Genomic DNA, 26145 nt, shown 5'->3' on the forward strand with positions numbered 1-26145 from the left:
CTAATTTGGATCAATCATGTGAACGAAATTAAAAATAAAGTCTGGCGAAGAACTAACTATGCTAGGAGTCTAACTGGTAAAAACAGTGGAGCATCTACAGATAACATACTAAAAATCTATAAAACATATATTAGACCTGTAATAGATTATGCAGCTCCAGCATGGATAATTGTAAGCAATAAAATAATTAAAACCAAACTACAAACAATCCAAAACACACTCCTCACAACTCCATACAGAGTTCCAAGAACTATATCAACTCAGTTCATTCACAAATACTCGAACATACCAACCATACCAGATAGACTCCTACATAGTACAATAATGTACTTTAATAAGAATTGGATGAAAAACGAATTACTATGCAAACTAGACAGATACCTCATACATGATGAAGCTCGTCCTAAATATCTCTCCCCAGTTAATTTATATTTTAAATATAAAAATAAATAAGACATATATATATATTACATAATAATAAAAAAAATATATATACATATGTGTATTAAACAATAAAAATAAAAAAATAAAAAAATGCCACCAACAAACTTGACATTCTGCTGATAGAATAAAATAATCACTATATATGAGCCACAATACATGGACATTGCCCTGAAAAGGATCAAAATAATATTCAGTTCTACAATTATAAATACCAATCCGTCAAGAACATAAGTACGGGGAGGAGGAAGAGATCACAGAGAACCTGACCCTCCAGGGTATGAACTTTTCCTTCCCAAACACCGACAGACATTCATTCAAACAAGTGAACCACGTATGTGAATCGTCACTTCTGTTGGATTGTATTTTGTTGCATGAAGTGGAAAATATAGATCTGATGTGGCAGTTCTGAGTATATATATTGTGTGTGTATATTATAATGTGGCATTATCTTCTTTTCTTTAGTAATATTTTAAAACACCTTTTCAGAAGTGTAAACTAAAGCAAAAACTACACGTTAGAGGTTACAACATAGTAAGAGATGAAAGATCAGTATAATGGTTGGAGTGCATCGTCTGTTTGATTTACACTTTACTCCAAAGTCTCACATTTGGAATAATAAAACTTTATGAGTCACGAGAATACAGGAACTATCATTAGCTAGATAACTAAGAAAGTTGCTGCTCCTAATGAAACAAGTTTAGAAACGAAAGTAAAACATTGTATAAATACATTATATTTATTTCAACTTTAGGAGAATCTATTCCATTTAAAAAAAATCAAACTAACAAGGGGTTTATTAGAACACATTTCTTGTTAATGAACTACATTAGCAGTATAGAAACAGATAACCAAATGACAATCTTATTTCTAAGAAACAAATTCATTTGCTATCATACTCCACTTAACTTTTATTTGTAAAACTAAAGTTAGATCTCAAATTATTTGTCTCCTCTTGCGTTGAAAGTTTGCCTAATTTTTGTTTCTTTCTGTATATCGTAATTAAGAAATTAACATCTTAAGTAAACGTTGTCAGTAACATTATTTCCTAAATTAGCTCCTTATGTGAACGTAAATTACATTTTATTTTCCGACAAGTGCAACAACAATTTAAAATTGTCTCTCCAGAGGTTGTAAATTGACATTTTAGAAACGATAGACGTTAAATTGATTATTCTGGTGTAGGCTTAGCATTTGCATTTCACACACCTTATATAGAAATAGATATACAATTGAGGTGCGTCTTTCGCTATATTGTTATATTGTTTACATTTTAAGCGACTTAAACGTAGCTTAAATAAACAAGTTTAGTTTCTGATTATTGCAATTTGCAAACTGGTAAACATTTTAAAAAAGAGCTTTCACGAGCATCTATTTCTTTGTTAAATTGCGTTAGCTACGTCGTAATGCTTTGGTTTAATGCATAATAAAAGGCTAGGAATGATATAGGTAAGATTCATTTATGCTGGAAATAAAAGAAAAGTCCAAGATTTGATCCACGATATGTTGCAGAACACGCCTTGCACTTCTAGTTCTGAACACATTTTAAAAGCAACAACTAATTCCATATTCAGTTAATAATAGCCGTGTAAGCGATTTGTGCCTCTAATTGCCTTTTCTCTGGTTAGCAGCTCTATATATAAGAAGGTTGTGTCTAAAACGTCGACGTCACTGAACTGACTGCTTAGCCCACGTGTCCTTCGGAAAATATCAAAGGCCAAAATATACAAAATGCCATACAAAGTCACAAATATCGATTGAATCTTTTTTTTTTATATAATTTCGCGCAAAGCTACAAGAGGGTTATCTGCGCTAGCCGTCCCCAATTTAGCAGTGAAAGAGTAGAAGGAAGGAAGCTATTCATCACCGCCAACTTTTGGTCTACTCGTTTACCAACGAATAGTGCGATTGACCGTAACATTATAACACCCCCACGGCTGAAGGGACGAGCACGTTTGGTGTGACGGGAATTCGAACCCGCGACCCTCGGATTATGAGCCGAGCGCCTTAACCACCTGGGCATACCGAAGCCCTAGTTGAAGGAACTCCAAGCTTAAGAGTTACAAATTCAGTCTTTTTGGTCATATCACCAGGTATTTGAAAAACCAAAAATATCTACAGATATAAAAGTTATATCACATGTGATTCTTATTTTTTATTTCATGGCTTCTGACATTACATGAAATTCTTAATATACAAAACAAAATACAATAAAATTTATCTAAATCAGAAAAAAAAAACACGAAAAATTTTATTAGTACTGAAACACGAAAACACATTTCGTATAAATAATATGATAACCCAATAATAATATTTCAAATACCATATGATTACCACTAACACAAAGCATGACATTTCTAAACACCCTCTAACAAAATCAATTAAATCATTACGTTCATACATACTACCGTGACTGAAAGCATTCTATGATTTGAGAGGTCTTCGAGGTAACTGGCTGAACTCATGGAACTACCGTAATGTGATTCCATAGCGACTGCACAATCTCCACCTGGATAATGTAAGTTGTAATTTGTCTTCACGACGTTATTCAGCTGTAAACATTGTTGATCCTTTTCATCCATACTGCCTTCATCAGAAATACACGAAAACATAGTTAAAAATATAAAAATATTGAAAATATATTCCTATAGATTAACAGATTCTCATTTCTCTCAGCAACGTAATCAACCTTTCACTGTGTGGGGGATTTTAATGTTTAATTTCTAAGTATTTGTAACGTAGTCAAATTTAATGATTTCTTGGATTTTAGTGGATAATTTATATGTACTTGTAATGTAACCAACTATGATGACTTGTTGGGTTTTAGAGAACGATTTCTACTTACTTTAAACGTAATCAACCTTCATCATGTAATGGCTTTTTATCAATTATTTCTGGATACTAGTTAGCAACTATTCAAAATTAACCCTAGCAAAATAAAAATAAAGATATAGTGAACACTTTAGGATATTAAAAAATATCTTCGATTTACCACTTGCATTTAAGCTATACTGGTTTTGGGGGACTTTCATCTGTCTTCGGTAACCCTGGACAAGGAAATATTCCAATAAATAAAACTAGGCGTCATATAAATAGTTAACGTATACCAAATGTATGGTGTTTTGAGACGTCTTTTTCTAATACATTATTCTTTTCTTTATACTAAGTCTTGCCTTATTTTTTTATTTGCTCTTGTTCAGCATTGATAATGAGGGTTGTGATTCCCTAAAACTAGTATAATAAATGACAAGTGGTATATCGAAATATATATTAGATTTGACATTTAACTTGTATTACTCTAAATGCTGCATATCCTTGAACTTCTTATATGTCCGAGTAAAACACATCACAAAATACCATATATACTTATAATATTCACTTTCATTGTTTTTATATACTTCGTTATGATTAACAATGAGCATAGCATAACAAAAATTTCCCAAATCAAACATTAAAACCTAACTTAATTACTGTGTTCTATTTGTGTGTGTTTGGAGTATATTGTTAGAAAAAGGCTTATACATATAATCATCGTGCTAAAGACATCAGTGTGCAATAATTGTACAAAGTATGCTTTTACGAAGTCAATAAAAATACATACAACGTAATATCACTAACTTCATTTGTTTTTGATAGAAAAATTATCGATGTTTATCTTATATGCTAGATGTAGTATCTTAGCTAGCTTATTATCTTATATGCTAGCTGTAGTATCTTAGCTAGCTTATTATCTTATATGCTAGATGTAGTATCTTAGCTAGCTTATTATCTTATATGCTAGATGTAGTATCTTAGCTAGCTTATTATCTTATATGCTAGATGTAGTATCTTAGCTAGCTTATTATCTTATATGCTAGATGTAGTATCTTAGCTATCTTATTATCTTATATGCTAGATGTAGTATCTTAGCTAGCTTATTATCTTATATGCTAGATGTAGTATCTTAGCTAGCTTATTATCTTATTTACTAGATGTAATAAATAAACACTGATATTTCCAGTTGAAAACTTTGTAAATGAGCTTTTATATAACAAGTCAACAGAACAATTGAAAATATACACTCTTGGCCAAAATATGTGCATATTCTACAACATACGAGATAATTATTGTTATGATAGAACACATTTAGTGTTGTCAGACTGAGAAATGTATGTTATATGAAACATCCAGATACGAAATTTGTACAATGCGACATGTTCTATAACCTAATATCAGTTCATTTCAAACATTCAGTATTTGGTTTGTCCTTCTCGTACACTAATAATTACCACAAGGCAAGGTGGCATACTGTCGATTAGGTTATTGATGTAATGTAGTGTAATTCTTTTCCAATTTGTCACTAAAAGGCACTTCAACTCAACTCTGTCAGATGGATTTGGTTCGTGATTAGCAAGTTTCAGGCTCAGTTCTGTCCAGTAGTTTATAAATGGATTACAATCTGGAGACTTTGCTGACCATGGTAATCTTGTAACATCCGCCTGGTAAAGTTAACCCTGTACAATACACACACTGTAGGCACTGACACTGTCGTTTTGCAACACAAAGGTATTATCAAATGTTACTCTGTCACTTGACAAAAATATCGTTTCCAAATAATTTCTATAGAAGGTGCTGTTGTCGTTTCCCTGGAGGATATGAAGAACAGTTTCTCAACCATGATGAATAGCTGCCCACTTACTGTGGGAAGGACAGTCTTCTCTCACTTGTCTTCCAAATAAACGACCAACACGAATCCTACCATCAGCTTTAAGAAGTTAGAACCAGAACTCATCTGAAAAAACGGCATGTCGCCAGTGTTTTAACTATAAGTTGGCATACTGTCTTACCCAAGTAACATTGTAACGGTGGCAAATTGTGGTTAATATCGGTTTGCAGACACCTCTTCCTGCAAAATAGCATTAGTTCACTGTTCTTCTAGATATCTTAGAATAAATGTGTTCATATCATTCCTGTTGTAAAGTGTTGCAAAACTTCTTTCGATCTTAACGTGTTAACTTGATCATAATATTGTGATCTTGGGCAGTAGTTTTCAGCGTCTACCAATAGATTTTCCGTTGACGTTTCAGGATTCTGGATACAGTACAGTAACCTACAATTTTGGCGATGCATGTTTGTTTCATACCATTTCTGAGCAGTCGAACAATTTCACACGCTATAACTTTTCGCATGTGACGAGATAAGTACAAAGAAAAACTGTTTAAACAAAGGGTTGAACTGTTTCGAAAAATAACTATACCAAAAGCACAACCTTTATACAAAACAAGAGTATATTTATATTTTGACAAACTAATGTTCAAAACAACTTATAAAGTCCAAAAGAATAACTGATACATATTTGTTTGGAGCATACTTGTCCTTCCCTGTTGCTTCTCAGATATTTATTCAGAAATATTCCATATATGTAGACAATAATATCAATGTAGAACAGTGTGTAAAATGTTGACCAATACTGTATTTTAAAAGTAAGTCTCTTTTGTTAACTAATTGGTAATTGGATTAATTCCAGTTTTGTAATTTTTTTACAAAAATTATTACTCATTTTAGTTTCTTCTCAATATCCATAGTTTCATAATTTACACATATAACTTTATGTGCATCAATATGCTGAAATATATACAAATAACAAGGTATTTTTGTAACATCAACTCTTCCATATAAATTACAAAAGCAATTCTAAGTCGACTAAAGAATAAGTATTAATCTATACCTGTATATGGTAAATGGGAAGCACTTTTAGCAGGTATTATATCTGGTCCCTTGTCGTCAAACTCAGTAATGTCATCCACGTCTTTCTTCAGAGGGGCCCCAGATCTAAAGGTAATAGCATATGAAAAAGGACATCACAATTTACAAATGTATCAAATTATCGATTCTCAAGTTTAATAATTATGTTTGCATAAAGTGATGACATATCATTCAATTAAAGTTCTGGATGGCTAACAATGCAGGTGTCCACCGTTTGGACAGCAGTAAGTCTATGAATTTACAACGTTAAAATTAGGTGTTCGATTCCCCTCGGTAGACTAAGCAGATAGCCCGATGTGGCTTTGCTATAAAAAAAAATGCAGGATGGGGAGAAATACGGACAAGAGTGTAGGAAAAATGAACTCTGATGTCAGTTACCCTTGACCTTTAATAATTTCTCACCTAGTAAGGAAAGCATGCATTCTTAATATATTATCGAAGACAGAAGTTAACTATTCTAAGCTGTCTGTAAGAATCAGAAATACAATTAACCTAATATAAGCGATGTAGTTTAATATATCGGTCTAGCTAGTAAGAGATAAATACTTATAATGAAGGATAATTAGAATATACGGATTCCTTTATTATGTATCATTGTTGATATATCTATTTTCGGCCTTAATCCCAATAATACATTAGTTTTATAATCTTAAGCTTCCAAGTTCATGTTTTGTCATTTCTTCCCTTAAAATATTTTAATGAAACAGAAATAAATATTATTTATGTTTCCTTTCTTAGTGACATACCCATGTTTTAGACCGTTCGTTTATACTTCCAAGCTTTTATAAATAATAAAATTAGTGGTTTTGTATTTTCTCGGTATTTCATTAGTTATTCATTCTTTTTTAATTTTTCATTCGTTTTAAAATTGTTTTTCCAAGTTAACTTTCCTCATTTCTTTACATTAGAAATCACTGTTATAGTTTTCACTATTCATCAGAACAACAACAAATATTTATTTAGCTGTTATAGCAATATACGTAACACTTGACGACACTTAGTTTACCTTTTAAAATGGATTAACTTGTCAAGCCACTATCTTTACGATTTAATGAATTTTGCGATCTGAACGCTTTACAAGTATCAGAGAAATGTATGTATATCAATTCGTAAATCCAACATGTAACTTTGAGCAAATGTTCGCTAATGCACAATTTCATGATTAAACTATTTCTTCTAATAAATGTGTGCAAGCAACGCGAAAATTTAGATTCATAAGTGGTTAAACATTTAAAACTCTCTATGACGGTTTTGTTTCAAAATCGTTAGAGTTAAAATTCTTAATACATTTTTTTAACATTATTATTGTTATGTAACGTGTAGTTCCTTCCCAAAAGTCTCGGGACGACGTTTCGGATACATTTATGGAATTGTTAAAGTGAGGAACAAATGTCTATCACACTTGCACATTTTTAATCTTCGTAAAGCAAAGTTTGTTTGTTTCAGTGCAAAATCGCACAAAAGCTAACTGCGCATATCCTTCCATAGGTTCAAATGATATATTAGAAGAAAGGTAAACTAGTTAACATCACCCACTGCCAACACTTGAGCTGCTCTTGCTTGGCTGAATAGTATGATCTGACCGCCATTTTTAATATGATTTTACTTCAGATGGTCGCACACATAAAACCTGCTAGTTCATAGTACGTGTACGTTAACCACTACACTGCATTATGGAAGCGCCCCCTCCGAATAAAAAATACAATTCGCTTATCTTCCACAGATAACCGGTTCAATTATTGTTTGGGCATTGAGCAGTTTTACTGGACAGGACTTTTTTATACTATATTGGAAGATGCTAGAAATATGTCACCAAAGATGCCAGGAAACTCCCGTTAGGAATATAAAGTATTAACTGTTAGAAATATATATTGTTTAGTACTTCGTGATGTAGCAAAGTATCCAAATGTATGTAAAAACCAATAAAACGTAATGATACGTTGATTAAGAAAAACAGCTTTTATAATATTAATTTTAAAGTATTCCTCACGACGTTTCTTACGCTAGGGCACTACAGCAATTGGAACAGTGTAGAAAAGTCGAATAATACAATTTAATATAACCGATTTTTTTTAATGACTTAGATGTAAAAAATAACTCATCTTTTGCTACGAGGAGAAACTAAGGAATAAGTGTAGGTAAAGATTGTATTCATACTACATAAAATAGGTTTGAAAAATAACTTAAATTATTAAAGAATAATACTTTAATATAACTAGTTATGATCAGTTGTTTCGAACAACCTTCTACTGTTCTGATTGGTATAGTCTATCGATTTAAAAAAAAAAACTGAGGGCTTCATTGGTTAGAAACTTATCTTACTAATGACAAAGATTAAAGTTTCAGCAGTCGATCGTTAAGTCTATAAGATAGACTGTCTTAACATACTTCTAAATGCTGACATTGAAGACTAGATTAATCAAAGAAAGAAGCGACTCTGAGAAGATAATTTACATATTAAAAAATAAGACTTCACAAGTAAGCAAAAGACGAAGGAAACTGAAAGAGAGCTAGTTAATTATGCCATTAGCTATAAAAAATCGAAAGTCATCAGATTTGATGGACAAAACATAAAAGTAGAGAATTTTGTGGTTTAGATTATGTGATATATATTTCTGTTGGAGTTCATTATCATCAGCCGTGACGAGTTTTGCTGATAAAATAAGAATAAGATATTTTAATCTGTTACTTAGCGTGTAGATATAAATAGGTATAAACACGCTATTACTTTTGGTGTACATTCAATGGGTAATTATAACTAAGGTTACCACGGCAACGACGTCATCATCCTTCTCTCCTTTCGTCACTGATGTTGCCCATAATTGTAGAAACGTTACAACCAACGTTTTAAAAACAAAGATATAATGGTAAGCATGTATCATCTAAGGCATCTACTCAGCCCGAATATTATTGCAGATGGCTGTATTGAAATTCTAAGCTTATAAATAAAGAATACATCCATTAGCATATTCACGAACTCTGTAAACAAGATACTTACTTTTGAAACGGTACATAATACACAATCTAGTGTTCCAAGAAACTTTAAACTATTTGCAGTATAATTCGTTTTGCATTAAAATTAATACGATCAACTCTCAGATCTTTACGTCTCTTTGATTAGCTCCTTTTTTTTAACAACCAGAGCGTTATACACTTCTCCAAGCCACTATGGTGTTTTCTTTTAACAGCTTAAAAGCTCTCTCTCTCTCTCTGTTATCTCATTACAACCATGGTCTCTCTGTTCTTGTCAGCAAGAAGCAGATTTTGCTGGATCTATATAATTGAAGCATCATTAAGCTCTGGGAAAGACCACCTGGAAATTCATGAACCATCAAGTGACGGACGTGACATCTTCCATCAAGTCACGATATTCTCCGGCGTTCTTCTCTGACAGCATTACAGATGCGCGTTCTGTCGTTAACTAAACACGTTTGTATTACCTACACTTACATCCTGTGCTCTGAATAGCTCATACTCTTGTTCAACAAGAATAACCAACTAGAATAATTTATTACGTTCTGATGATTTTCTCACTACAACACCTTCAGACGGTCAACAGGTAGTATTTGTAAACATGCAGTGGTTTATGAGAGTGCGTTTAGGGTTTGTTTTAATTATACACAAATAGGTTACGTTTTTATGTTGTTTGTTTGTTTTGAATTTCGCGCAAAGCTACTCGAGGGCTATCTGCGCTAGCCGTCACTAATTTAGCAATGTAAGACTAGAGGGAAGGCAGCTAGTCAGCATCACCAACCGCCAACTCTTGGGCTACTCTTTTACCAACAAATAGTGGGATTGACCGTAAAATTATAACACCCCCACGACTGAAAGGGCGAGCATATTTGGTGTGACCGGGATTCGAACCTACGACCTTCAGATTACGAGTCGAACGCTTAGCCATGCCGGGCCCACGTTTTTATCTCTGAGTATCAAAGCATCTTTTAAAAAAACAAAGTTGTAGGATTTAGCTGAACACACTAGAATGGCCATGTATTTAGAGGTAATTGCATGTTATTAGTAGTCAACAAATAAATAAAAAGTAAAGATGTTAAGATTTATCTATTTTGGTTAATCAAACATATTCAGTTTCATTACTTGTTTACCAATAATAGTCCTCTGTTTTCCTCAAACTTAAAGACTGTGCTATTTGTTATTCGTTTCTTATTAAACTGTATTCAGAATCACCACATGCTTATATGCCTCTCCTTTGCTCTGGACTTGACTGGAACAAGTTAACTCTTGAAATAAGTTGACGTAATGAACATTGGAACAAAACTAGGTCTACTTTGAAAATAACCAAGTACTAGAGGTAAAATGTATTTACTACTGAATGTTTTACTTTTTACACTTTCGTGAAGGGTTCCTGTTTTCTTTAGGATTGCATATCATTCAGTTAATGCTCAAAATAATTTTTCGAACGATAGGTTTGGTCAGGTACTTTTCTGGATCTATTAAGAAAAAGACGAGTACTAAAATATTAATTAAAGGTATATATAATAGTAAGTGATATGACAGTCTATTCCATAAGTCAGGTGGCCCGGCATGGCCAGGTAAGTTAAGGCGTGCGACTCGTAATCTGAGGGTCGCGGGTTCGCATTCCCATCGCGCCAAACATGCTCGCCCTTTCAGCCGTGGGGGCGTTATAATGTGACGGTCAATCCCATTATTCGTTGGTAAAAGAGTAGCCCAAGAGTTAGCGGTGGGTGATAATGACTAGCTGCCTTCCCTCTAGTCTTACACTGCAAAATTAGGGACGGCTAGCGCAGATAGCCCTCGAATAGCTTTGCGCGAAATTAAAAAAACAAAACAAAACCATAAGTCAGCAGAAGACAGCAAAATAAAAGACAATAAAAAACATCTGGCTGTGTGAAGATTTCAGGATCTTTGTACACAACTCAATATAACTGTTCATTACCAGCTACAGTTGACCATTTACTTTGGAAATGAAATGTAAAAACTTACACAGGCACAAGTGCAGGCACACACGTGTTTCAGCTTAAGAGATTAAGAAGGCACTGAACATAAATTACTATTAAAAGGGTAATGCTTAATCTAGTAATTAATGTATTGGACTATAAATTTAGACTCATAATTTGTGTCCTTTTGCCAGAAAATCTTGCTCCACACCTTGTGGTCCTGAATGCGTCAGAAGGGTAGCAATCAAATCCCACTTTTAATTAGGCTTTCTCCCTAGTCTATCAGTGCTAATGGTCAACAAATAAAAAACACACGTAAAAACTGAATTAAAAAAAGACCAAAACTCTTAAAACCTTTTTCTCGTTACTTACTTTTCTGTTCCAGAACTGCTTCTTCCTTGTTCTGTTGAAAAGATAATGGTATGTAAGTTTAGGTTTCAATACATGCTCAAAATATTCACTTCCTTTCAATAATTTAGCAACACATTATAAAATTATAAAATCAGTGGTTTTCAAATATTAGAACATCACTCATTATAAATTCCAGGTTAACTGAAGGGTGAATTAAGTCCACTTATGTAATGTCAACAAATTTTGGAAACGGTATATATTTCACAGGAATAGCCTGACAAATCAACATCTTGACAAGGTGCTGGATCATAATTTGACTGAGATAATCTGATAAACCCAAAACTTAATAAAGTACTAAATCGTAATTTGACTGAGATAACCTGATAATCACGCAGTGAGAAAATACTGCGTAACTTTGTTTACCACACGTGACTGTGAAAAAATTGCAAGGTCTTTGAACACACTTGCAACAGAACGCGAAAAAATTTCTCAGCAAAAGCTACGGTTGAGGAAAAATACGGGAACGTTTGTAGATGTTTAAGGTATTAGTTATGAGAACGTATTCGAAGAGTTATTTTTCAACTAAATAATTAATTTCAAGAGAATAAACATTTGTCTTTCGACATGAATTGCTAAATTTAATCTATGTCTAAAATATAATAATAATCCAAAGGATTTTAATTATTAAATTAAACAACTTTGAAACCGAATGTTTATCAGAACACTCAACATTCTGGCTATTCATAAGAGCATAACTGACGAGGTGTATTCCAATAGCTCACCTTTTGTTCTTCCTTTTCTCTTAGAACGGATATATATAGCCAACACTAATGTGACGATGACCAGAATAACCACAATAGAGATCAGAATTGCTAGAAATGGTCGAATTATAATCATTGCCTGACCACTTCCTAGAAAACAGAAGTTATAAACGTACAAAATATTATTTGAGACTACATACGGTACAGGGTGGCTCGTAAGTCCCTACCAATCCATACGTTATAATACTAATGATGAGTTGAAGGCAGCTGTTACCGCGGCATTTGGAACAATAACTCCTGCTATGTTGAGGAAAATGTCTCACAGAACATGGCGTCGCATAATATTATGCAGCGAGAATGAGGGATAGCACACAGATACATAAGATACATGGATGGGTAGGAACTTACGGGCCATCCTGTACATTCCTTTTTAACTTCATTTTATACCAGTTGTAAGAGGGATAAGTTCTATTTCTTTTTCAGAATTATTTTTCCAGAAATAGATACAACCAAATTTAAACAGAACTACATATCTAATGTTAGTGATAAATTTTACGCTAGACTACAGATATTTTTATATGTTTTCTTTAATTCTTTTGGTTTTTAGCATAAAAAACTAAGAGCTAAATTTTCAGTACAGTGTGAACAAATTAGGAATTAGTAATGCGCCAAAGAAATTATGACTAAACAGCTATTTTTGGCTTAAAAATAAATAATATAAGTAGTCATTTGTGTATGTATGTTTTCTTATAGCAAAGCCACATTGGGCTAGCTGCCTAGTTCACCGAGGGGAATCGAGCCCCTGATTTTGGCGTTGAAAATCCGTAAACTTACTGCTGTACTAGCAAGGGACTAAATAGTCATTTGATAAACCCCCTAGTAGCACAATGGTATACCTATGGACTTACAGCGCTAGCAACCGGGTTTTAATACCAGTGGTGGGCAGAGCACAGAGACCATTGTATAGCTTTGTATATAATTCAAACAAATGCTCAAAAGCTGTTTAATAACTGATGAGAGTAGAAATTGTTAATAAAAGAATATATACACACACATATATACACACACAAATCTTTTAGATCCAATACTTCAACATTGCTTAACGAGTAACATGTACAAGTAAAATAAGAATATATTCACATGTAGCTTGACTTAATTGTCTTTTCCTTTAGATACATAAAAAAGAACTTTGATAAAATGGTACCCGTTTTACAATAATAGCTCCATTACATTATTTGTTTCAGTCGTTCTACTTCGACCCAACATGTCCAGGTGGGCTAAGGCGTTCTACTCTTAATCCACTGGTCGCGGATTCGAATCTCCATCACACCAAATACGCTCGTCCTTTCAGCCGTTGGGGTGTTATAATGTAACGGTCAATCCCACTATTCGTTGGTAAAAGAGTAGCCCAAGAGTTGACGGTGGGTGGTGATGACTAGCTTCCTTCCCTCTAGTCTTACACTGCTAAATGAGGGAGGGCTAGCGCAGATAGCCCTCGAGTAGCTTTGCGCGAAATTCAAACCAAACCAAACCATTCTACTTTGGCTATCATTTTCATTCTTGTAACCATATTAAGATTGGATTTTAATTATACTATAATTATTCCCCTAATTTACATTATTTTTGTTATTCAGCTCAAGATCCGTTGTACACAGCCTACTGTTATGCTTTATTTAGTGTTATAGCCATCATGTTTTTTAATGTCAGTCGTGTGCATCATGTATAATTATTATACTTTAATGTTTTTATTTTATATGTGAAGCCAGTTATGCTAATTAAACTTTGATACACTGTAGTCCCAAAGGTAAGACATGTTTCTCAGTGAAAAAGGTTTGAGAGATGTTGTTTTTCTAGATTATAACTCTCTAAACACGCCAGATATCCCAAAGTCTTATATAAATCTATTTGGGTACTTTCCACAATTCTACCTTAAATTGGGGCAAAGTCGTTTTTAATTTCTCTCTCTCTCGACAGTCGGCCACCCGCTAGTGCAGCGGTATGTCTCCGGATTTACAACGCTAAAATCAGGCGTTCGATTCCTCTCGGTGGGCTCAGCCGATAGTCCGATGTGGTTTTGCTCTAAGAAAACACACACACACACCCTCTGCGGTTATATCTTGCAGCAACACAGAAGTTATTTCATTTAATATAAGTAATGACATATTCTTAGTAGGTTAATATGGTATTTTTGACGATCTGATGTTTTGCTTTAAATTTGAAAAGGGCAAAACAGTTTTGAATGATAACATGGTTTACAAAGTTATGCTCTCCTATACTATTAGAAATAGTCTCTTGCTTTTGAGTTCTGTACGTTGTTATTTCATAACATAAACTAAATTTAAACTTGGGTTGAAAATATGTTTATTTTAATAAAGTTTTCAATTGGATATTAAGTCTGACGTGACTGTAAAACGCAAATAGACTTTTCTTGTGAGACGATCGATTTATACGTTCAGAATACGTATACTAAAAATTAAATATAGCAAATCAATTTTATCCTTAAAAGTAAGTAACCAACCAAAACGTTTATCTTTGCACTAGTTTTAGCTGTATGGACAATCGTTCAGTGTTAAAACACCGTTGATTACTTCCTTTTATAATTGTATATACATTCAGTCGTCATTGTCAGTTTCATCCAGTGCCTTGTCCTTCATGATATCCCTTAGATCTTCTCATGTAAACATGTAAATGTATTTCAATATCACTAACTATAGAAAACAACGGCCATGCTATATGGTCTACTGTCTAATACAATAACTTTTACATCCAACCGAAGAATCTGTGTCAGGAAATACCAATACTGATGCAAAGAACTTTTGTTTTTAGAACCCAATATGCTTTTAGAAGCTGATCCCAAACAGAAAAAAACAACACACAAAATTTTGCATCAGTCTTCATAGCTGTTTCAAGTTAAACACGAAGTTATACAGTGGACTATTTAAATTTTGCTTACTACAGGTATCGAAACCTGGTTTTTTGGCGTTGTAATTCCAAACGCATGTCTTTTGTCACTAGGAGCCAGTCTCCATAGGATATTAAGATACTTTTAAATATCCAAAGCTACAAGAAATACATAAAAACATCAAGTACATCATTCTGTTCATGATTCCTCCTATTCTTAGCTTCTTATGCTGACACTTCATCCAATGCATCTGTGGTTACAATAATACTGCTCAAGTTTCATTGACAAAGACAGAGAAGTATTGCAGAAAGTAAACCCTTCCCTGAAGAGCAGTCATGAAGATGCTAAGATCAAAATGGTATATCATAAATGAAATTATGAAGGAAAATCTAAGTGCTTGAGGAGAAACAACACAAGTGCTTTTACCATGGGTAGGGTAACATTTATTTCACAGCTGATTGATCGCTTGAGTCATGTTATATTGCATGCGCTCACTAACCTTCACTAGCTCAGATTATACAAGTTTCTTAATTACCAAAAGGTAAGTAAAGGCTTCTGGTCCTGATGGTGGAAGCAAACATCCAAAGAGAGCTTCCCAGACCTTGGGCACCATAACATTATTCATTTAGTCGTCGTTTCTGACTTTGAAACATTCGTATATATCTTGTCTTAAAAATCAAAACCACCCAACTTGATGACGTCATATGTGCCAATTTTTGATATAGTTATGCAGAAAAATCGTGAAATCGCTAACATACGCTATATGTATGCATATGAATGTCGTATAAGTATTTTTATTAAATTAAATGACTATGTACCTTCAAAAATGTTTTCGCGGAAGTAGCAAAAAGAATGAAAACTGATCATATTCCACCTTAAGGCTACAAACGTTTTTTTGTTTATCAAGATATTTCACTCTATATAAACAGCCCCAAAACCTTTTACACTCAGTAACATGAATAAATGTTTCTCTACCCAAGAATTTCCATGTGTGTATATTTTACTGAATACACACTACACTGCAGCACCTTTTATTATATTTTCTTCTCAGTATTCTGCTACATATTGTTCGTTTAAAGCCACCTCATTATTGTTTATGAGTAAATTAGTAACCCTGTCACGCTGTGATGTGTCAAGTCTGTTTTCATCTTAAGCATTGTGTTTTAGCTAACTTATTGTGAAACCTGAATTCTTCTGTATTTATCATTAAATCTGCTATGGCCACCAGCTTAATTATCTACGTTATACGTGTGACTATTGTAATTATAAACTTTTCGTACCTTTATTTTTTATGAATACTGCTGTATAATATTTACTCTTACAAATGGATATATAAGACTAGATAGCGTCAACTCTGAGTCTCTCCAACTCATTCTATTTCATATTCTGGTCTGGTTTGTTTGGAATTTTGCGCAAAGCTACACGAGGGCTATTTGCTCTAACCATCCCTAATTTAGCAGTGTAAAACTAGTCATCACCACCCACCGCCAACTCTTTTACCAACGAATAGTGGGATTGACTGTCACATTATAACACCCTCACGGCTGAATGGACAAGCATGTTTGGTGCGACGAGGATTAGAACCCGCGACCCTCGGATTACGAGTCGAGTGCCTTAACCACCTGGGCATGCCGGGCCATTCATAGTCTGAACTTTATTATGAAAATAAATATTTTAAATATAATTTAACGTTATTCCAATGAGAGCGATCTAACTTAGATTTTAGTTTGAGATATATATATACATTAACAAGTTTGTTTGTTGTTGTAAGTTTTTGTCATTTGACGGTTTTTTAGGTTAAATAGAGCATATACCACTCTAACCTTTTCGAGTTAATTTTTCTGCGAGACGCAACGTAGACGCTGACATAATCGCAGGATAACTCCTGCCTTGTGCATTTGTAGCGTAGATTTGAAGGCGCAGAGCCGTTCCAGAGGGAAGTTCATCTACTAGAAACAATGATATTTTTGATGAGATGTTAGCTAAGAGAGCGTTGCTGTTTACAGCATACACCTCCAATATAAAGCGCTGCGTGGTGCCACCGTCATAGCCTTCAAGGCACTGTACAGAGATTAACTCTTCTGTTTGATTCAGCAAAGTGCAGTTGTAGAGCGGTTCTGGAGGACCTAGAGAAAGAAAATAAAAGTAGACTGTTAAAGTAATACTGCCATATTAAAACTAAACTCATTTATATCTAAAAAAGATGTGGTTTGTTTGAATTTCGCTCAAAGCTACACGAGAACTATCTTCGCTAGTCGTCCCTAATTTTGTAATGTAAGACTAGAGGAAAGTCAGCTTGTCATCACCACTCACCGCCAACTCTTGGACTACTCTTTTTACTAACGAATAGTGGTATTGACCATCACATTATAATGCCCCCATGGCTGAAAGGGCGAGCATGTTTAGTGTGACGAAGATTCGAACTCGCGACCCTTGAATTACGAGTCGAGTGCCTCAACTATCTAGCCATGCCGGGCCGTTTAAGAAAGAAATATATATGTTAAAACAACGCCATCATTTCACTGCTTCTTTGAACCCATACATGTTTCTTTAGTTCCATTGATTTTCTGAAATGTAAAAGATTTATAATGCGAATCTACTAGTTCATAATTTAAACATATGCTAGGTATAAAGTCTTTCGAAGATTTTGGTTCACAAATTTCTAAAAAAGGGGGAAAACATTTTTTATCTCTTGCAATAATGAACTTTTTAGAGATGCGTAATGGTCATCTATTTTTGTCTGAGGATTTTATAAAAACAAAACAAAGCATGTGCCTTACATATTTCTAAGACAAAACAGAAATAATATGGAATGAATGTTTCCCCTCACAAATGGTCCTATTCTTGGAATGCTAGAACAAAGCAAAACAATTTAGTTAAAAAGTACCTGTCTCCAATGTTTGATAACTATTATCTGACCGAATAGTAGGATTTGACCATCTCTCTTACAGAGCCACAGACTCAGTTTAATAGGCGGTTGTGAAGCAACAGCTACGAAAATGAACAGTCGGACTTTTTTGTTTTAGCACAAAAGCCACTAGGTTAAGTCTGCCTCCCGGCTAGAATAAAACTTAATAAAGCGTTTTTACGTTTTTATAACGTAAACACGTTCGGCCGAAGCTCCTTTATAATATCAGGTTTCGTTCGCGAAGAACAAGCTATTGTTACACAGATGGTTTAAGTACGTTATTTCGAAAAAAATTTAAATAAACAAACCAGAAAATCATGTAATTTAAAATGTAGTGTTATGGGATGTATCACAACTACTTTTTGCCATTACTTAGTTTTTGTGAGTGGTGTGACGCCACCAAAAGTTTTCAGAAAAAAGTATTCTTTTTGACGTAAAATATTCATACACTCAAATCATAAAGATGTATTAGATCAGGGATTTACGTTTTACAAAGTGGGAATATTTCTTGCACAGAATGACACTGGAAACAAAAGAACATGGATCATCTTCATAAATCAGGACTTCAAAAAGAATTCTTCGACAAGTCCTGGCTATGGTAATAAAGTCAGCATCTTATAATAGGTGATAATTTACGAACTCAAAGATCAGTAGGAAAAGCTGTCCACATGTCCTTGAAAAAGCACACATTATAATGAAGGTTTTCCTGTCAGGTAATTGCCACATAAGCAACGTGTACATATGTTTCGACAATCTGATCGCACAGAGATTCACAGGCGTTGTAACCGATGACTTGATTGGTATCGCTTTGTATGAAAAGCAGTTTCATCTTCCACTTGCATCGACTGAACAGACATGTTAGAGATGAAACATATGTACATGTAACTTATGCGGCATTATCAGACAGGAAACATAGCTAAAGAAAAGCATGAAGGGAAGAATGGTGAGCTTTGAGCTTATTAGCTTTATGATAGATGACCTTGCAAAGAAAAATACACTGCAAAGTTATTGTGAAGATTCTGAGCCATCATACTGAGCGTGATCGAACGTGGTGATATATACTGTAATGACGTGGCGAGTCTCCAAAATCATGCACACCTAAGACACTCAACCTATGCAGTTTAGTACAAGTAAGCTGGATTTTTACACTTCGCTCAAAAATCGTTAAGAAGAATATTTTATTTAATATCTGGAACACAGTGTTGTAGAAATTAAGTTGTGTTTCTGTGAGCCTTTGAATGATGTAAGCTTTCAAAAAACTTGCAAAAATCATGACGGATATTTTGTCACACAGGACTAGTTTCATTCAGTAATGTATTTAGAGTCGTGCTCTGATAATTTTGAAAGGGCATTATCTGTTACTGTGACAATATGATTTATATAAATAGAATTGTGTTCAAGCTGGCTTGGTGAGTTCTGTAGTGGACGAAATGCGTTGTCGGTAATGGATACGGCGGATATAGCATGGTTGAAACAGAGATGACTTTTTTGTAATTTCTTGGTAAACTTATATCACGTCTAGTCCATTAACAACAACTGATCTACTAATTTCTTCAATAATGCTTCATACACTGTTGGCCAAAATCTTAAGGCCAATGAACATAAAGAAAAAAATATGCATTTAGCGTTGTTAGACTCATCCACTTATTTGAGTAGAGCTTCTAAAGATGACAATAGGAAAAGGGAAAATAAATAAAAAAATTAGCATTTAATAGAGAATATGTGAACACTATGAAATTAGCCTAAATACTGGCTGGTCAAAAGTTTAAGATCATACCAAAAAGAAGTCCGAAACATGGTAGATAATGCCCAAAAGAGGTCTTAAGAATGAGTTGCACGGTCGTCATTGCGAATAACTGCAAACATTCGCTTTGGCATGGTCGATATAAACGTTTGCAAAAGGCTGGTTGGAATGTCGTTCCAAGTGGTGAAGATGGCTTCACGAAGATCATGCGCTGTTTGGAATTGACGTCCATCCACCCCAAACATTTTTAATGGGGTTTACTTCGGACGAACACGCTGGATGGTCCAAGAAAATCACGTTATTCGCCATGAAAAAGTCTTAAGTCTTTAGGCCTGTGGATTACAGCGTTATCCTGCTGAAAGATCCAGACATTTCCACACAAGCGAGGGTCTTCAGTCAATAAGGATGCTCTCTCCAACATGCCAATGTAGTCAGCTGCTGTTTGATGCTCCTGTATAACCTGAAGCTCCATTGCTCCATGGAAGGAGAAAGCACCCCAGATCATGATGGAACCTCCTCCACTGTGTCGTGTAGAAAATGTCTCAGGTGGGATATTCTTATCGTGCCAGTAACGTTGGAAGCTATCTGGACCATTCAGGCTAATTTTTTTCTCATTAGAGAACAAAATCTTCTTGCACTTTTCTACGTTTCATGTTTAGTGCTTCTCAGTAAAGTGTAACCTAGCTGTTTCATGGTGTGGAAGGAGGCGTGGCCTTTGAAGACGTTTACAGTTTTTAAAGCCTTTCTCTCGTAAATGCCGTCTTATTTATCTTGAGCTGCATTCTACGTCTGTAAGGGCCTTAATCTGGTTCGACGATCAGCTGGAGTTTTGCCGGACAACCCATCGAATCCTCCTGCTCAACGCCGGCAAAATTTTCTTGGGCCGACTACTTTAAATTCTCGTTTTGTATCCTTCAGGGTCTTTTAAGAAATTTGCAACAGCAGTTTTACTACGCCCAATCTCATTAGCGACAACACTTTGAGAAAGACCTTGCTTATGCAGCTCGACAATTCTGCCACCTTCAAACTATGTCAACTTTTTAGCCTTTGCCATGTTTCTACCTGATATTACACAGGAGATGCCAGTGGGAGATGTTGACAACGCTAATGATTGAACACAAATGACTAAATTTCGTTGCGTGCTTACCTATTAACGTTTCGTTTCAGTATGATCTTAAAACTTTTGATCAACTAGTATTTAGACTAATTTCATAGTGTTCACATTTTCCCTATTAAATATTAAAAAAGTTTTTTATTTTTCCTTTTCTTATTTTCATCTTTCGAAGCTCTACTCAAATAAGTGGTTCAGTCTAACAACGCAAAATGCATATTTTTTCTTTATGTTTATTGGCCTTAAGATGTTGGCCACCAGTGTACAAGCTAAACTTATCTGTATCAAAAATAATAATTAACAAGACGTTCAACAAAAAATTTCTGAAACTACTGAACATCTAACTTACGAATAAATTTACTAACCTACTCATTGGATAGCAAATACAGTAACTCCTACTGTTAAACTAACCGAATCGCAGACGCAATGAATTTCGCCATCTAACTGGCACTAAACTAAGTTAATCACTCTTCACTCACAAACTTCACATTGATTTTCCTATCTGTATCATATACCCTGTTTTGAATACAACACAATTTTTTTTTTTATAGGGAGACCTTAATGTTCATGAACTTTCTAGATATATTGCATGATCATAATAAATAAATATACGATTTAAAATACAGAAAGTATAACGTACAACACTGCCCTTTCCTGGATTGAACAATTTTAGTATACAAGTAAAAAGGACACCAAGCTGTACATTCATCAGGATTTTTCGGTCGTATTCCTCTCACATTTAGGTTTGCTGATTGAATTATCTTATTGTCCTGTTTCTGATGTAGTTCTCAATAAGTAGGTGGTCTCATCAGAAACTCTGGAATTTTTATGAGTTTGACTTTCTGCAAGTAATTTCTTCTCTAAAATTACCCAACTCGTTGTTCTCTTATTGAAAAACTTCTAAAGACAACTTTGATAAATGACATATAGCTTGGACTGCTTATCAATTTGGAATCTGTAAGCCACGTCATTGATTATTTCAGTACAATATATAGTCCTTCAATACACTTACTTAACAAGGCAGTTGTCCTTTATTGTAATGAGAATTATTTTCAAGCATACCATATCACTTCGATGAAATCCATTGTTACTTTTCACTTTATCACAAGCTGGTATATTCTTCATGTCCAAGAAAGCTCTTATAATCACCAATCCCTGAAGATACGCCAGAATGCTTGGTTCCACTGAGTTACAATTCCTAGATGACGATTTATTTCTAATGACTACTGCTATGGGTATTTTACTTATTGGTGATACAACGACCACAATCCCTTTTGTCACTGGAAGTTTGACATTTGGTGTAATAATTGCACAGTGTTTTATGGTTATAAACTGAGAAGCTATTTGATGCTAGCTTTAACCTCGCATCGATGTTTTACCTCTTGATCTTCTATTGATTTCCTACATATTTCTTTTTGGTCTTATTTTATTTTTCTGTCTTCTTGTAATTTTCTAGCTCATTCTTCTTATCTCTTTATTTTTTTCTCTTCATCGTCATCAATGTTCTATCTCGTTCTTTCAGTTTTCTGTTTTATTATTTTTGTTCTTTTTCCAATTCTCTATTTCGTCTTGACGATTTCGACTGTTTCACCATATCTGGTAAAGTTTTTTTTCGCTTTGTAATGGGTTGTCGTCTTAAAACTTTGTTATAGTTCCTTTTTTATTTCCATTAAAATAATTTCCTTTTTGACACCTCTATTATAATGTGTTCTATCTTTGGGCGAGTACTTCGAATTAGTTAAGAAAAATATAAGGCCAGTCTATATAATAATGACAAATTAAGTTATTTTTCAATAACGTATGCTACACACTACGTTTATCAGTCGTCCTAACTCCAAATACAATAGTTCAAATAACTATTTAACAGAACTTCTGTTAAATAACACCTAAGAAACACCTAAATAATAAATAAATTTATTAATTCGATCACTGCGAAATATATGTACTAGCCCCTACTGAAAAATCTGTTAACTCAGTTAGCGATTACTCATTAACTTCACATTGATTTTCATACTTATATCGTACTTCTGTTTCAAAATACTGCACAAAATTACTAGATCCAACGAAAATCTTGAGTTTGTAAATGCGTTGTATCATTAGCGTGCTTTGCTTCCACTATCTAACTCTAAATATGTTAAACCTATAGCTTACAACAATAATATTATGCACTTTTCTTCTTAAAAAATACCCTAAGGGACTGAACAAAAAAAATATAATTAAAAATATCAAAAAAGTCTATTTTTATCACGAATATAGCAAATTACATTCATTGTTTTCTGAATCCAAATACTGATTTGACTAGCTTTTGTCAAAATAAATAAGATATCGAAAACAGTGTTTTTAATACGTGCCTAGCTGCTTTTACTTTTGAATATAATCCATTGCTATATATTGAAGATGTTACAAATTTGTTGAGTGCGTGTATGAAAATGATAAATTACGTAACAATGTCAAATTAATTTAAAGTTTTTCATTTAAAGAAAAATTGTTCTAACTTCTACTAAACGAGCTAGTTGAATACTGTACAATATTAATGTAAATCATAACATGTCTAGTTTCAGGTGGGTGTGACTGCGTTTTCTTATAGCAAAGCTACATCGGGAACTTAATGCGTGATTTTAGCTGAGTCACTAAATTTGTGAGGTGAAACTAAATTTTGAGTAAAGTATTTTAATTATAGCTTCTAACAACTTGGTAACAAGTTTCTACACTTTGAGCTGAGAATCTAAAATTCATAACGCATTTTCTTACGAGTTTATGATTATTGGAAAAATTTGCAGTAATTTTGATTTTGCGCAGCAGATTTTCGTTGGGAGTATGAAACAAATTGTCATGAAAAGAAAGCTGACAATACACTTTCGCTTTACAACATGCGTAAAAAGTCAGATTTGGAAATCTTTGAGAATGTTTCTTCAATAGAATGCTAAGTATGATTATTTTTTCTGAGCTGTTGAATGATTCTTGAAAAGACAACCTCTTGAGAATTTCCCCCAGACTATAAATTGTTATTACGCATTACGTTCCATTATTGGGCTTTGCTAAACTCCATTGTTAAGACTTCCAGAGCAATGACAGTTTTTACTTTTTCAAGTAATAACATAATATGTAGATAAAGTTTGTCAGAGAAATAATAAAGCACTTCTCTTGGGTAAAGAGAAGTAGGCACTTCTCATTTGAAGCAACGCAGCGTGTATCCATAGGCCCTCATTTTGAATTCATGCGAAAAGGTTAATGAATATATTGACGATCTTCAGAAGAACAAAAATGACAACATTTGAAATACCATATTTTATGTTTAGTAGAGAGTTTTCCTATTATAATCGTTCATCAAGCAAAAATTCAACACTATGAAACACTCGATTTGAAAATTCTAACAACTGTGGTTTTTATAAGAATGTTAAAACGATACTTAACACGAAAAATATATGTGTTAACGCGAGCCTGGCATGGCCAGGTGGGGTAAGGCGCTCGACTTGTAATCTGGGAGTCACGGATTCGAAGCCCCGTTGCACCAAACATACTCGTCCTTACAGTCGTGGGCCGTTATAATATGACAATCAATCTCACTATTCGCTGGCTAAAAAGTAGCCCAAGAGTTGGCGGTGGATGGTGATAACTAGCTGCCTTTCCTCTAGTCTTACACTGCTAAATTAGGAATCGGCTAGCGCAGATAACCCTCGTGAATTTTTGCGCAAAATTCAAAAACAAACAAACAAGGGTGAACGCGTGTATGTTCTCTACATACCTTTACAGTTATTTTGCTTACATGGTAAGAATACCTTATTGAGTAATAACTTGGAAGTTGTCATGCCTAAAGAAAGGACTGTAAAATATTTATCCTAAGCTTTTATTACTCACTTGGTACCAATTTATATCAAATAAAATGTCTTATTAAATACTTTACAGATTAAAACTTATATACTTATATTAGCGGTTACTGCTACGCTATTTGATTTATTCGAAACAGATAAGACAGCAATAGTATTCATATTCTTGCCAATTTACCCAGAATATCCCCATGATGTTATTTAAAAAATAACTAGATTTGAAACATTAAAGGACGAAGTTTCTAATATATTTGTTGGATAAAGTGGAATAATATGTCTGTATTCGTCTGTTGTTTTCAGTCTATATATAGAAGATTCCTCCAGTACGTAAATAGTGTTTGTCTCAGTGAATTGTATAATTTTTTGTTAATTTCGTGTTTATTTTATATACTTACCTGCAGGAACTATGTTAAAGACACAAGGTTCTCTTTGAATCCCTATGTTGTTTGTCCCCCAACAGAGAAGTTTTCCATAGTCCTCATCTGATTCGGGACTGTATGTTGCTCTACTGAGTGTCCGGTCAACTGAATACATGATTTTGTCAGACCTTTTATACGAACTGTTGAAACGCCAGTGAAACGTGACGTCATCAGGATCAGAATCCAGTTCACACAAAACGTCAATGGGTTCGTGTTTGGCTACCCCGTACGTCATCTTTTGTCCAGGCTTACAAAATGGAGCATCTAAAAATTACGAAGGAGAAACAATGACAAAGAAAGCTATTACATTCAAACACGTTCGTTTCACATTTGATAAGATTTAGTTTCAAATGAAATCATTCAATTTAAATCTATGCTGAAATAAAATATTTAATTTTAAAATTTGTTTTTTTCTCCAGACTGCAAATAAGCCTTGCATTAATGCTTTTGTATGTCTTCGTCTTATACTGAAAGGTATTTCAAACGTTAACTTTATTTATATGACTTACATATTTATAAAGATCTTTTAAGACTACAAAATGGAAACGTACACTTAACCTTCAGAAATATCTCATTGCTAATGCCAAGCCCTTGATTATTACTGCCCGAGCAAGTAAACCGCCCTCTGAAGCTCCGTTGCACTTTCTGAAGCACCAGCGATTGATTGCTAATAATGATACCAGATAATGTGTTGCTAGCGAGATCCTGACCTTCAAACTGCCAGCTTATATCGAAGATCCAAGGGTTTGCCCGAACATTACACTCGAAGTAAACATCGTTTCCTTCTTGAATGTTCGTTACTTTCAGGTTGGTACCAAGCTGGAGAGTAACCTGTGGTGGGTCTAAGAGAAACCACCCCGTGATTTATGAAACATTAATCTAACCTCATACAAATACCACTCTAGCAACTTTTCCATGGAAAATACAATACTGCTAATAAAGAACCATAATCATAAATTTGAATAGATTTTTCATTAAACTTGAATTTCTAAGAAATACACGAAATAAATGTTTTGTAAT

The 26145-nt window shown here is 34.0% G+C and overlaps 1 protein-coding gene across 7 annotated transcripts in view; it reads right to left on the reverse strand.

The window, feature by feature from the left end:
* The window catches only part of LOC143233084 (protein turtle-like), a 414845-nt gene that overhangs the window by 6328 nt on the left and 382372 nt on the right, over positions 1-26145 (reverse strand). For 4 of the 7 annotated variants that reach the window (XM_076468971.1, XM_076468970.1, XM_076468974.1 and 1 more), the window contains exons 6-12: positions 25677-25967; positions 25102-25389; positions 16940-17242; positions 12236-12364; positions 11475-11505; positions 6149-6252; positions 2847-3028 (exon numbers count right to left, since the gene is read on the reverse strand). In XM_076468971.1, coding sequence (XP_076325086.1) covers positions 2847-3028; positions 6149-6252; positions 11475-11505; positions 12236-12364; positions 16940-17242; positions 25102-25389; positions 25677-25967 — 1328 coding nt within the window. The remainder of the gene's footprint in view (positions 1-2846; positions 3029-6148; positions 6253-11474; positions 11506-12235; positions 12365-16939; positions 17243-25101; positions 25390-25676; positions 25968-26145) is intronic. The other 3 variants (XM_076468973.1, XM_076468972.1, XM_076468975.1) reach the window with 3 other exon arrangements.

Source organism: Tachypleus tridentatus, chromosome 12, assembly GCF_004210375.1.
Source record: "Tachypleus tridentatus isolate NWPU-2018 chromosome 12, ASM421037v1, whole genome shotgun sequence".
Lineage (NCBI taxonomy): Eukaryota > Metazoa > Arthropoda > Merostomata > Xiphosura > Limulidae > Tachypleus > Tachypleus tridentatus.